Genomic DNA, 12,690 nt, shown 5'->3' on the forward strand with positions numbered 1-12,690 from the left:
GCCTGGGGCTTCCCAGGAAGTTTTGGCTGTTCCCACTGAGCCACAAAAACCAATCTGGGCCCACGTGAAGCTGACAAGTCCCGGTCTGGGACTCAGATTAGAGCAATTTAAAATGTAGCCCATCCAAGGAGTGAGGACATGAGAGTGAGAAACTGGAAGCACAAGTCTGGGTGACCTCTGAGGGAGGCCCCTGGAGAGGGGCACGGGGACCCCCCCACCATCCTTCAACCTCAGAGATCCCCGGCCTCAGGCCTGCCATGAAGATGGCACCACCTGTCTCTCCCTCTGTGGGGACTGGAGAGTTTTCTTGTCAAACAAGGTGCCCTCCCAGTGCCGGGGAAGAAGGCTTCGGGTACAAGTCTGGGCAAGAGCAGGACGTGCCAGGGAACACGGGGCAGGAAGAAAAACTTTTTGGCGTCTTTGGTGAGTCCCGGGAATGAGCCTCCCATCCCTCACCACCCTGATGGATCAGCGGCACATGGGTAAGGGAGCAGAAGGCAGACGCTGCTCCTTAGGTGGCTCATGTGGCCCACTCTTAGGGTCTGTCTGCACGGCTCCTCCAAGAATTTGGGGCTCAGAACAAATGGAACCGCCAGGCTCACGTCCTCACTGCCCTCCCTGTGCTGTAGAGGCTACAAGAGGCAAGGAAGGGAGGCCCAGCTCCAGGATAGGGCTTGCATCGTTCCTTATTAGCAATTCACAGGAAAGGGGGCAACGTCCAGTCACTCAACACTGAGACTTTAGAAGCAGGGCACCCCATGAATGAAAGATCCCAACCTCCATGCTTCCCCCTGCCCAAGGAGGCCGCCTCTACCCTAATACCTCCATGCTTCCCCCTGCCCAAGGAGGCTGACCCCCACCCCAACCTCCATGCTTCCCCTGCCCAAGGAGGCTGCCCCAACCCCAGCCTCCATGCTTCCCCCTGCCCAAGGAGGCTGGTCTCTTAAGTTCCTAAAATTATTTACTTTTGTTAGATGGAAAGGGAGCGGGAAACTTACTTTTGGCAACAGTTTCTTATTTTAAAATACTTCCATAATCTCCAGGAAAACTTCCCACAGATTTATGGGATTGAGACCAAATAAGATTCTGGTCTGGAACTATCTGGCAATGTCTAAGCAGCCTCCCAGAAACAGGAATTACCAATTTGGCTTTTTAATTTCCGAAAAACTCAAGCAACTATCGTGCTCCTGTGACCAAAATACTTGTTTTATTTCCAGCTTCTTTGCCCTTGACAGAGACATCCCCCCTCCCCCTTGTGTGTCCGGCTACTCACACGACCTGCAAGCTCCTCTCGTGACCGTCCAACTGGACTTTCAGTTTGTGGAGCTCCTCTATCTCCCGATTGTGGCGCTCCGTTTTGTGCCGGACCAAGGAACGGTAGAAGTGAATGGTGAACACGACAAAGATGAGACCCACCGGCACCATGATGATGGTGGACACCAAGGCAGCTTGCCAACCCGTGTGGCTGCTCGGGCCCGGCTTGGAGCCGGGCCCGTCCTTCGCGCTCGAGTCCACAGGGAGGAATTTGATCCAGCACAGGAGCACCACCTCCGCCAGGAAGAGGAGGATCCCCAGCACGGTGGAGAAGCCCCACGCCAACTCGATGTAGGGGTGCATGCGCTCGTGGGGGGACTCACTGATGGAGTTCAAGTTGTGAATGTTGCTCACGGCTTCCACATTGGGCAGGATGCAGGTGCTGATGAGGAGGGCAAAGAGATGGACGGCCACCAGCACCGTGGTGCAGGCGCTGAAGGCTATCAGGAGCATCTGGGGGTACTGGTACTGCATCTCCAGCTGCACCTCCACCATGGCTACCTGCAAAACAAAGGGGGCGCCTTGGAGCGGGCCGACGCGGCCAGCGGGCGTGAAGGGAAGGGGGCAGCCACCGAGCCCCCCTGTCTAGCTGGTTTAGACCAAAGCTTCTTAAACTGTGGCCATGAACCCGTTTGGAGCTGAATGTGGTAGTGGTGGGTCATGTGATTATGATCTATGATCAGTAAATATTTGATTTGTGTCCCTAGTTTATACATATCTGTATATCAGGGGTTGCATAAAGATTTCTTGGGCAGAAAGGGGTCATAAGTGGAAAAAGTTTAAGAAGTCCTGGTTTAGACAATTTTTCCCCCTGAGGCAATTGGGGTTAAGTGACTTGCCCAGGGTCACACAGCCAGAAAGAGATAAGTGTCTAAGGTCAGATTTGAACTCAGGTCCTCCTGACTTCAAGGCTGGGGCTCTACCCACTGCACCACCAAGCTGCCCCTGGCTTAGATAATCTTAGACAAGTGTGAGCAGTTTTGCTTTTACCTCTTGGCTCCTAAGTAATGATTTTAACCCTTCACTAACGGTCTTAGTCACCACTACAAAGTACCCAGGCCACTGGCGGTGTTTCCTTGGGACTGCGCTGGCTGCTCACGGACGGCCTCAGAGCGTCATCCAGGCTGCTGGTTCTTGGCAGAAATTTGAGGATGCTGAGTTTCTGCCATCAGGCGAGCTCCGAATCGCTTGAACTAAACCAGGGCTCTTATTCCACGGGGCTCCTGGGATGCAAATGAGCAGCTCAGGGAGTTCCATGCCCTGGATGGTCCATCCGAGGAGGGCTGGGAAAGGTGAGCGGGTGCACCCCCTCTTCCCAGACAGGTTAAAGGTGACTTGAGGACTGTCTGTCGGCCCAAATGGCCCAGCCCGGATCTGGGATCCATGGCTCTCCAGCACAATGTCTGTGTGTGTGTGTGTGTATGTATCCTGAGTCCGCCCTGTTCCCCTAACAGCTGCCTTCCCCTGCGTGGGACGGAAGAGGCGGGCAGTGCACAGGGGCTCACGCTCTGCTAACAAAACTCCCAGCCCTCCCAGGGTGCACTGACCCCAGAAGCCTGATTACCTTAAAGCAAAGGGATCCAATTAGTTCCCAGAGGAAGGAGAGGGGAAGCGCCCCACCTCCCCAGCCACAGGGGGATGGACTCTGCCAAGGCCTGCACAAGCTAGGAGGCGCCCAAAGCTGCCCCAAATGATTTAGACAGAGGAACGATCTCCCTCTTTTCTCCCTGCACGTCTAACTACTCAGATTGAAGGTGAAGCTGCTTCCCTTTTGTTCCATCCTGCACAGACCAAGAAAAGCCCGGGGTCACAGGGGCCACAAGCTGAAGACCAGGCAGCAGAGCACCCCCACCTGCTTAGGAGATGGAGCAAGGCCCCGAGTCATCCCCTCTCCATCACCTTCATGACTCAATCACTCTTATTACAAGTTGTGCTCGGGTCAAAAGGATGTGGAAGAGATGCAGGGGCTATTAACAGTGGTTAAGAGAAAACAAGAGGGATGGACGATGGGGCCTGGGAGGAAAGGTCAGCCAGATGAGGGCTGCTCAGGCTTGGAAAGAGAAGATCAGAAGGGGCATCATCTTTAAAGAAATGTGGGGGTTAGCACAGGACCCCAGGCGTTTGCTCTCCCTCCGTAGCAGCGAGAGCCCAAAGGGGGAGAAAACACTTCCAGAGATCTTAGAGGGGCAAGAGACGTCTCAGCCTTTGGGAAGAATAACGGCCGAATAGAGTCAGATAAGGGGGTCTCGATCCCCAAATCTCCGAAACAAACATCGGCCACCTTCGGGATCATCAAAGATCGACCAAAGGGAACTGGGCATTTTCTCTGGATCTTCATCATTTCTACAGAGCTCAATAAACACACCTACTATGCGCCAAGCGCTGTGCTAGGTTAGGGATGCAGGTACAACAATGAGGCGATCTCTATCCACAGGGAGCTCATCTTCTAGTAGGGAGGCAAGTACGTAGCAAGTACCGGCAGAGAATATGGAGCATATGCGTACACACTCACACATAACCTCTCTGCAGAGAGCGCCCATCTGGAACATCTACGTAGAGACGTGACCGTGTCGTATCCACAGACAAACAGTGACCACAAAGTTGTGTGGGAGGGCTGGGGATCAGAAGTTGTAGGGATGCTGGTGTGGGGCAAGGGAGGAGGCAGGGAGGACCAGGAAAGGCTCAGAGCAGGAGACGGGGCTTGAGCCTCCTTCGAAGACCTGGAGGTTGGGAGGCCAGGCCTTTTAGGCATGAGGGAAGCCCAGTCCGGGACACAAAGATGGGAGGTGGGATGTCACGTGTGAGGCAGAGAAGGAAGGCTGGTTTGGCAGCTTGAGTGGTGCAGGAAGAACAGAGTCCACTGAGGTCAGAAAGACGGGGTTGGGGCCAGGTTGTGATTGATCCTGGAGGTAACAGGGAGCCATGGGAGCCGGCTGAGCAGGAAAGTCCCAGCATCAGGGTTGTGCTTAAGGAGGATGACTTTGGTAGAGGATGGCCTGAGCGGGAAGGCCACCTCCATGATCCAGATGAGAGAAGATGAGGGCCGGAGCTCAGGAGGAAGCCAGTGGTGAGAGGAGTCAATGCTGGAGGCCTCGAGAAGGTGAGAGTGGGGAGGAGGCTCCTACTAAGATGACTGACTAAACCTCAGATACCAGGATGATGGGGAAGTTTTTTTTTTGTTTTGTTTTTTTTGTTTTCCCTGAGGCAATTGGAATTAAATGACTTGCCCAGAGTCACACAGCCAGGAAGTGTTAAGTGTCTGAGCTCACATTTGAACTCAGGTCCTCCTGACTTTAGGGCTGGTGCTCTATCCACTGCACCACCTAGCAGCTGATGGGGAAGCTTTTTAAAGAAAGAAAAGTTTGCACATGGGGAGCTTTGAGGGGAAATGGTGTGGTCAGTTTTAGTCACGCTGAGTTCGAGACATCTGCCTCGATCCGGGGTCCCACAGGTGGCCAGGGAGCTGACTCACCTGCTCGGGGAAACCTGGGGCTGGCGAGATGCCTCTGGGCTGAGGTGATAGTTAAACTCACGGTGCCGCCGATGAGGTCGTCCTAGGGAGCACTCCCTAGTTGGGGACGGCCTTGACCTCGGAGGCACCTTGAGCTCTCTTCTGGCCCTTGGCTGCCTTATTGACTCATATTTCTGCTTTTCTCTTTACTCCAATCCTCCGCAGTACCAGGAAGGCCGACTGACCTCCTTGTGAGGTCCCCACTCACTGGCTCTCCTCCAATCCCCCTACAAACCCCCAGCTCCCCGGGGCCCACGCTGGGCCCGGTCACTCTCCAGGGCGAGGGCCACACGCCAACTCCTCGAGTCGGCATCTGGGCCCTCCACAACGTGGCTCCTGCTTTCCACCACTTGCTGTGACTCCACTTTGTGGCTTCCTTGAGGCATCAGCCAAACCGTTTCTTCATTTCCCACCTCCATGCTTGAGCCAGGCCGTGATCTCCTGTCCCGAGTATTCTTTCTCTCAGGACTCAGCTCAGCTTCTGTGCCAGATGATGTCGTGCTTGCTTTGTGGGCTCTGGGCGACAGCGCTGGAGCTGTGAGGACCCTAGGGGCGGCACGCTGCCGAAGGCTGACGGGGACCGGAGGCCGGAGAGCCGGGTACAGGGTCACCGAGGGCGGTTCAGGCACAAATCCAGTCCTGCATAGCACTAACGAGGCAACACAAGGGACGGCCTCCTCCCCGTGTCCCCGAGGACAGACGGGAGTGACCGAACCTCCAGGTGTGAAGGCTGCTCTCGGGACTCACCTTTTCCAAGAAGCCGTCCCACCCTGGGCTCCCAGCCCAAAATGGGACTGGGTGTTTCTAACTGAGCCTCTGGGCCTCGGCTTGGAGGGCGAGTCTAAGCTGGGAAAACAGAGCCTGCCCCACATCAGGGAAACCCAGATCCTTCAGATGCAAGATTTGCTGATCCCAAATCCTCCAGGTTTGGGGCTCTGCAGGAAGTGGGAGCCATTTAGCTGGCCTTCTTCAAAAACGCTACATGAGATCGTGTGTCTGAGGCTCCTTGGGAGCCAAGTTTTCGGCCCCTTGCTAAGGGACGGCCTTCCGAGACATCAGGCACATCCTCAGCACTGTCCACACTCCCTCTTTCCTCTCTGAGCACCTCATTTGTAAGTCTCTGGGTACAGCCTCTACATACCAGCACCCAGCAGGTGCCTGCACCCAGTAGGCGCTTCATGCCGAGCTGAAGAGAACTTTCTCATGGCTCCTGAGGTCGGAGGCCATCTCTGCCAACCATTGTGGCTCAAGTCACATCCGGGGAGTCAGGCCTCTTCCAAACTGGCAGCAAAGCTGACCCCGTGTCCTATTTCGGTCTTTCACGTTCCAAAGCCAAGTACAGGAAGTCACTCACATGGCACCGGCCCGAGGCTGGCCTTGCAGGAGCAAGCGTGTCTGGGAGAGCTACGTTCTGTGAACACGCTTATGGAGCTCCCACGTATCCTCCCCTAGGAAGTACAGACAGAGACTGGGGGGGGGGGATGAGAACAAGGGCCCTTGGGAGTGAGATGCGAGACTGAGGGGGGAAAGCAAAGGCTGCCATGGCTCCAACTTCCTGCTGGGGTGACCTTAACCTGATCCTCAGTTTCTCCCTCTGTAAAATGATAACTCTTAACTCATTACCTCAGTGGATTGCGATGAGAAGGAAGTATGTGAAGCTACTTCGTAAGGCATCAAATCGCCAGAACTGTGCCATTCTCTTAGCACAGAGTATGAAGCTCATGTCTGCGAAGTCTCATGACCCGGTGTTCCTGAATTCTTATCAACTAACTTGCATGTGTGGTCCAGAAAGACCGACCTCAACCCCTCCCTCCCCTCCCCACGCCCCAGAACTCAGGATGCTGGCAAAAAATCTCCCAACAATCACCCTGTTGCCAGAGCTGCCTAGGGGCAGCCCTTTACTTTGGGAAGCCCCAAAGGGCCCCAGCAGACGCCAGATCTTGCTGACAGCATCTCCCCATCCCAAGGGATCAGTGAAAAACTCACCATGGCAAATCCAGACAACAGGGCGGAAGTCCGGCTGGAAGCTTTGAGCTTGGCCCTGCTCAGGTAGAGCTTTCTCCAAGAAAGGGCTTGAACTGAATGATGATTAGAAGTGACCAATTCCAGGTAGCTTCGACGAACCCAGTCCCGATAATCCATCCCTTTATTACCTGGTTCAGAGCAAGCAGGCGGGGAAGGTTCCACGGGGACATTGAGCTCTGCACTCATCATGGAAGCAAGGCTTGGGAGAAAGAAAAAAAAAAAAAAAGAGAAAACCTATGTTCTGAGTGGAGCCAAGGACACTGGACGAGACCATGAGATCGTTTTGTAAGACATAGCGACTCATTCTGTAATTCTATGGTTCCCATCCCTAACTGACCTGATAAGCAAACAGTCACCCAAAAAAGCAAAGAACCAACTCTTTCCTAATAGCAACTCACATTTACAGAGTTCATTGAGGGACTAGAAGACAAATAAGATTATTCCCATTTTAGAGATGAAGAAACTGGGGTACAAATCAAGTGATTTCTCTCAAGGTTACCCAGAATCTGGATTTGAATCCTTAGGACTCCCTCTCCTGTGCCCTTTCTATCACATCAAAGAGCCCTGTTGCTACCAGATTTCATGTTAAGATGTGGGAGGTCTGCCCAGGCTTAGAACACTGAGTACAAGATGAAGCTGGAGTCTACAACAGTAGGGACAGTCCCAGGGAATGAAACCTCCAGGCAGAATCCTGACTTCTTGAACCTGCCTGATTAGAATTACCTGTAGAGCTTCCAGACACAGGTGTGAATACATAGATGGAACAGAAAGATTAGCTACAAATTCCCCGAACTCTCCCCAAGGAAGGAACTATTCCAGCACCCAACACCCACCATTTCACGCCTGTCTACATGAGAATTTCAAGTAGAAATTACACCATCTGATGCTTCCTAGTTAACATTTGAAAAGATTTCTCCAAGCGCTTCTCAGAGCTGAAGAATCAAGACTACTCATCTCTAGTCTTTTTAAAATATCTGGATCAAGCATCTCAAGGAAGACACTCAAAGCAGAAAACAGCATTTCTAAGAAGAGATTTGTTCCTCAATAGACTTTAAAATTCCTCCCATGATGTTACAATGAAATTTTCGGTATATTTTACACTCTAAAAAAAAATAATAACTAGAAACTATTAGGAGTCTTAACAGAAACAATTAAAAACATTTTTAGATGAAAAATCTGTAATTGAAGACTGGGTGGGGAGATTGTTGTTATTCTGTGGGGGGACTGGTCAGTTCTGTGACCCTATTTGGGGTTTTCTCGGCAAAGATACTGGAGTAGTTTGCCATTTCCTTCTTCAGCTCATTTGACAGATGAAGAAACTGAGGCAGACAGGGTGAAGTGATTTCTTCAGGGTCACACATCTACCGAATCCAGATTTGAATTTATGAGGACATGTTTCTGATTTCAAGCCCAGCACTATCCACTGCACCACCTACATGGAAGGGTACCCATTTCAAATTTGGTTTTGAAGGATGGAACTAAATGGAAGAGGGACTGATCTGTGGGAGTCTTGTCAAGTAATAGCCTTAATTTCTTGCGTATTTTAGGGAACTTAGAATTCTAAAGCATCAGACTATGTTCTCATCGTTATTCTTTAGTCTCATCATGTCTGGCTCCTCGTGACCCCATCTGAGGTTTTCTTGGCAAAGATACTGACTAGAATGATTTGTCATTTCCTTTTCCAGTCCATTTTACAGATGAGGAAATTGAGGCACATAGGGTTAATGACTTACCCAGATTCATCAGCTAATAAGTTCTGAAGATGAATTTGAACTCAGGTTTTCCTAACTCCAGGCAAGTGCCCTATTTACTGCCTGCCCTAGGATATGTTTCACATACAACTATATATGATCAGCGCTAATTCATTGGGGAATCAACCTCAAGGTCAGAAGCACCTTGTGGTTGGTTCACTTGGCACAGGATCCCAACACATAAAGTCTACGGGAAAAGACTGCTTAGGCTATTACGAACAAATCGGTGTTTCTGGACCCTGGTGAGCTAAGCAGGACTAGGGGAATCTTACAAGGGCCAGCAGCAGGAGCAAACAGAGGCTTGTGGGGTTTTGCCCCCCTTTTTTGCCTATAATTTGAAAAGTACACTCATTTCCCCCTTTTAATCCACAAGTTGTATTTTTAACAATTGCTTCTCAGGAGAGAATCAGTAGTTTCAGGAAGACTCCTTTTTGAGGGAGAAGGGAGGCGATCTTAGCAGAATTTAATGGTTTATATAATTCTCAGTGGAAAACCTTGAGCTCCTTTTTCCGCTGGGTTTGAGGAGTAACTCTCTCTTTACTCACTCCTCCCCCCTCCCCCCCTTGTTTCATCAATTACAGGTAACTGACACTCCCTGTGAAAAGCACGGAGAAGAGCCTTCTCTGGACTTTCTGAGGGAGGGTTCAGGGAAACTAATTCCACCTAACCATTGGTTAGCTCTAAGTGATCTAGTAACTTCCTAATTAGGAAGTTCTTTCCTTTGAGTTGCTCTCCTACCTAAATCTTGCCACATTACCCTCATTTTATCCTATGGACGTTAAAAGTGGGAGGGAAGCGCTAGGGAGCCCCTTCCCCCGATCCACCGCAGATTCGGAATGGGCAAAAATCCAGGGGAGCAGTGCTGGGCCAGATTCAGCCTCGTGAGGGCGAATTTGGGTGGGTTCTGAGGGTCCAGAGACGGCAAGCAGGAGTGATAGAGCCCAGGCAGCTGTCCCATCCCCCAGCCTACCTTGGCCCTTTCCACAGTGAATGGCAGGGAGCACACAATCATTCTCTCTCCCCGGTTCCTGCTCCTGCCAAGTGCCCCCTTTCCAAGCCCACCACGGGGACGTGCCCCCAGTGGCCACGACCAACCGCGGAGCCTCTCGGGAGCGAGCCAAGGGATTACCTTGGGCCAGCTCGCACTGCCAGCGGGAGAGCCCGCCGTACTGCAGCAGCGGAAGGCTAGGAGCATTACCACAGCCGCAGTGGCAGATGCCCCGGGGCCACCCTCAGCGCCCGTGGGTGGGCAGCAGCAACAAGGGTCCCCGGGAAAAGCGCCTTCGTCAGCTGCCCCCCCCCCACCCCGAGAGCCGGAGGGGTCCTCAAGGAAGCGCACCCGCGGGATGAAGTGACCGCACACACACACACACACAGCCCTTTGTGCGCGGGAGCGGACATCCACGCCCCGACACACAGACACGCAGACACACACGTCTTTCTCCACGCCAAGTGTCTGAAGTACAGCACAAACGTGATGTTTCTCCACGAGAACGTGCATGCATGGACAGCTGAAGTGCGCGCGCGCGCGTGGACACACACACACACACACACACACACACACCCCAGCCCACTCCTCGATGCAGACCTCCACGTGGAGTCCTTGCGGGGCCCCGGCTCCCCCTCTCCCCCAAGGCTCCCAGAGCAGGCTCTGCGCACCGAACGCTCCGCGGCTGCTCGTCCAGGATCCCACGATTCTCGCAATATGGACCGTTCCCCCGCCCGCCCAGGTCCCCTCCTCCGGCCGGCCCTCTGGGGCTGGTCCTCATCCTTCAGCGCCCCCCTTCCCCCCACCCAGCGGGGTCCCTCCTAGTCTAGGGGAAGCTTCCACGGGTGGCCGGGGTGACGCGCCGCGTCTCCGCGGGGGTTCCCCGGCCCCTCCTCCTCCCCACCCCCGCGTGGGGCACGTGACAGCCCCCAGCCCCGCGCCCCCCGTACTCACCGAGCGGCCGCCCCGCCCTCGGCTCCGGCTCGCTGCAGGCGGCGGCGGCGGCGGCCGGGGCGCGGCTCTGCTCTCCCCTCCCGCTCCCTGCCTTCTCCTCCTCCTCCTCCTCCCTCTCCTCTCTCTCTCTCTCTCTCTCTCCCTCCCTCCCGCTCCCGCCGCCTCCGCCGCTTCCCCCGCCCCCGACGCAGCCGCTACCAGGACAACGACGGCCGCGGTCACGTGGGGTGGCAGGAGCGGGGGGGTGCGCCCCGAGAGTGAAAAGTGGTCACGTGGTGCCCGGGGCGGGGGCGGGGCCGCAGCCTGCAGGGGTAGCGCTGGAAGGTACGAGAGCGGACATCTGCGTGCGTGGGTGTGCTTGCGTGGGGTAATGAAGCCCTGGCAGCATTTGTGAGCTTTCTACCTCCCCAGTTTGTCAAGTCCCTACTATGTGCCAGGCCCTACCTGGGGCCCTACCTGGGGCAAGCGCTTTGCAGAGCTCCCCCTTCGTCCTGGCCTCGGTTCGCTCCCTTCCCTGCGGCCACTGCCCAGAGACCGGGGTTCGAATACCACTTGTCCTGAGAATTACAACGGGACCCGGGTGCCTCGGTTTCCTCGCCTGTAAAACAAGAGTTCTGGGCTGGGGTCGATCTTCGGGGTCCGATCTCCCCCCCCCCACCCACTGATCGTGCCCACCCCTTGCCCGGAATGAGCAATCGACGAACGAGGGTTTTTTGCTGCCCAAGCCTTCTCCCACCCGGGCCCCGCCCCTAGGTCAAATCTCCCACCCCCCCCACCCCACCCCCCCGAAGCACAAGCGGCCAGCCAACAAAGCGGAGCCCCAAGCCGTCGGGACCGACCTGGGCCCTCCCATCGGGCTCGCTTCCCAGGGCAGTGCCAGAGCGCCCAGGGCTCCCGAAGCCCCCCGCAACCCGGCCTTGAACGCCGTCCCAGGCTCCACCCCCAAGCTTCTCGCGGCCGCTCCGCTACCCGGGGACACGACCCCAAGGATTTCCGCCGAGGGCAGATAGCCGAGATACAAAGTAGCCCTGGGGACCTAGTTTGGTAACAAGCTGCTCAACTGGTTACTGTCTCCGCTTCCTCCGCGGGTTCTGGGCTAAGGACCCGATGGGCAGATAAGGCGGCTGGGTGGGCGCTAATCGCGTGTCCGGCCTGTGCTCCCCAAGAAAACAAAACCCTCTCAATAGCCTGACAGCCTCCCCCGCCCCCCAGCCTGAAGTTGTACTGGCTGTAAAACGCTTCGTCACCACAAACACGGGGGAGGGCAAGAAGGAAGCCCGATTTCTCTGAAGGATACAGAGCTGGGCCCCTAGTCAGAAACACCCCCAGTCAAAAATGACCCGACCCCTGGACCATCGTCTCCGATGTTTCTCATCCGTAAAATGGGGATAATAATAGCACTTTCCTCAAAGGGCCCTTGGCGGGACCAAATGAGGGAATATTCGCACAAAACCCAGCATATGTAAGTGCTTTTGTTCCTCCTCCCCCATTTTATGTTTTTTTTTTTTTTTTAATGACCATTAAAAACCATATTGACCGCACATCTGCTGCTGAAATGGATTTCTCAACCTGCAAAACCAGTCTCTCCACAGTGCAGATTCAATTAAATCCGGGTGCCTGATATTCTCTATTTTTTTTCCCTCCTTCCTCTTCCTCTCTTAATGTGTAAGTCTACACTAGCTTATTAGCTTTCCCAAACCAAGAAGAAAGTCACTATTCCTGTGTATTTTTAAATTTTATGGTATACAGTTTCTATTGAACAAGCAATTGATTAAGCGATCACACTACGGATCAAGCTTTGTGTTGGGGAGATTAAACTAATCCTGTTCTCCACGAGCTCCTATTTTGTTGGAAAATACGATAAAAAAAGGTAGCTAGGTGTCGCTATAGTGGCTAACCCGGAGCTCGAAGGACGAGTTCCGATTCGGTCTCAGACACTTATTAGCTGTGTGACTCTGGGCAAGTCATTTCACCCAGTCTGCCCGTTTCCTCACCTGTCAAATGAACTGGAGAAGGAAATGGCTAATTATTCCTGTATCTTTGCCAAGAAAACCCCCAAGGGAGGTCACACAGTCAAGACAACTAAAATGATTCCACACCAAAACTGGATAAAAGAAACAAGAAGAAATCATTTATCTGGGTTTGGA

General features: G+C 53.8%; 1 protein-coding gene across 5 annotated transcripts; it reads right to left on the minus strand.

Moving 5' to 3' along the window:
- Positions 1–1,185: 1,185 nt before the first annotated feature.
- On the minus strand, positions 1,186–11,470 carry ORAI2 (ORAI calcium release-activated calcium modulator 2). Of its 5 annotated transcripts, XM_031967999.1 has the most exons (4): positions 11,383–11,470; positions 11,000–11,141; positions 6,812–7,049; positions 1,186–1,815 (listed from the first exon to the last, which is right to left on the minus strand). In XM_031967999.1, exons 3-4 carry the CDS (start codon positions 7,037–7,039, stop codon positions 1,270–1,272), a joined length of 774 nt encoding a protein of 257 aa, XP_031823859.1. In that variant the 5' UTR covers positions 7,040–7,049; positions 11,000–11,141; positions 11,383–11,470; the 3' UTR covers positions 1,186–1,269. The 5 variants fall into 5 exon arrangements, with proteins under 5 accessions (XP_031823859.1, XP_031823856.1, XP_031823860.1 ...); XM_031967996.1 differs by lacking the exon at positions 11,383–11,470 and having other exon boundaries at positions 10,988–11,047; XM_031968000.1 differs by lacking the exons at positions 11,000–11,141; positions 11,383–11,470 and adding an exon at positions 10,544–10,629.
- Between the last annotated feature and the right edge of the window lie 1,220 nt (positions 11,471–12,690).

Source organism: Sarcophilus harrisii, chromosome 4, assembly GCF_902635505.1.
Source record: "Sarcophilus harrisii chromosome 4, mSarHar1.11, whole genome shotgun sequence".
Classification (NCBI taxonomy): Eukaryota; Metazoa; Chordata; class Mammalia; order Dasyuromorphia; family Dasyuridae; genus Sarcophilus; species Sarcophilus harrisii.

What these genes read in the sequence shown, in the direction of transcription:
- ORAI2 (XM_031967999.1), bottom strand. Translation starts at nt 7,039, where the DNA reads ATGATGAGTGCAGAGCTCAATGTCCCCGTGGAACCTTCCCCGCCTGCT. An exon ending in TGTTGTCTGGATTTGCCATG is followed by an intron (nt 1,816 to 6,811) that starts GTGAGTTTTTCA and finishes TTTGTTTTGCAG; the next exon opens with GTAGCCATGGTGGAGGTGCA.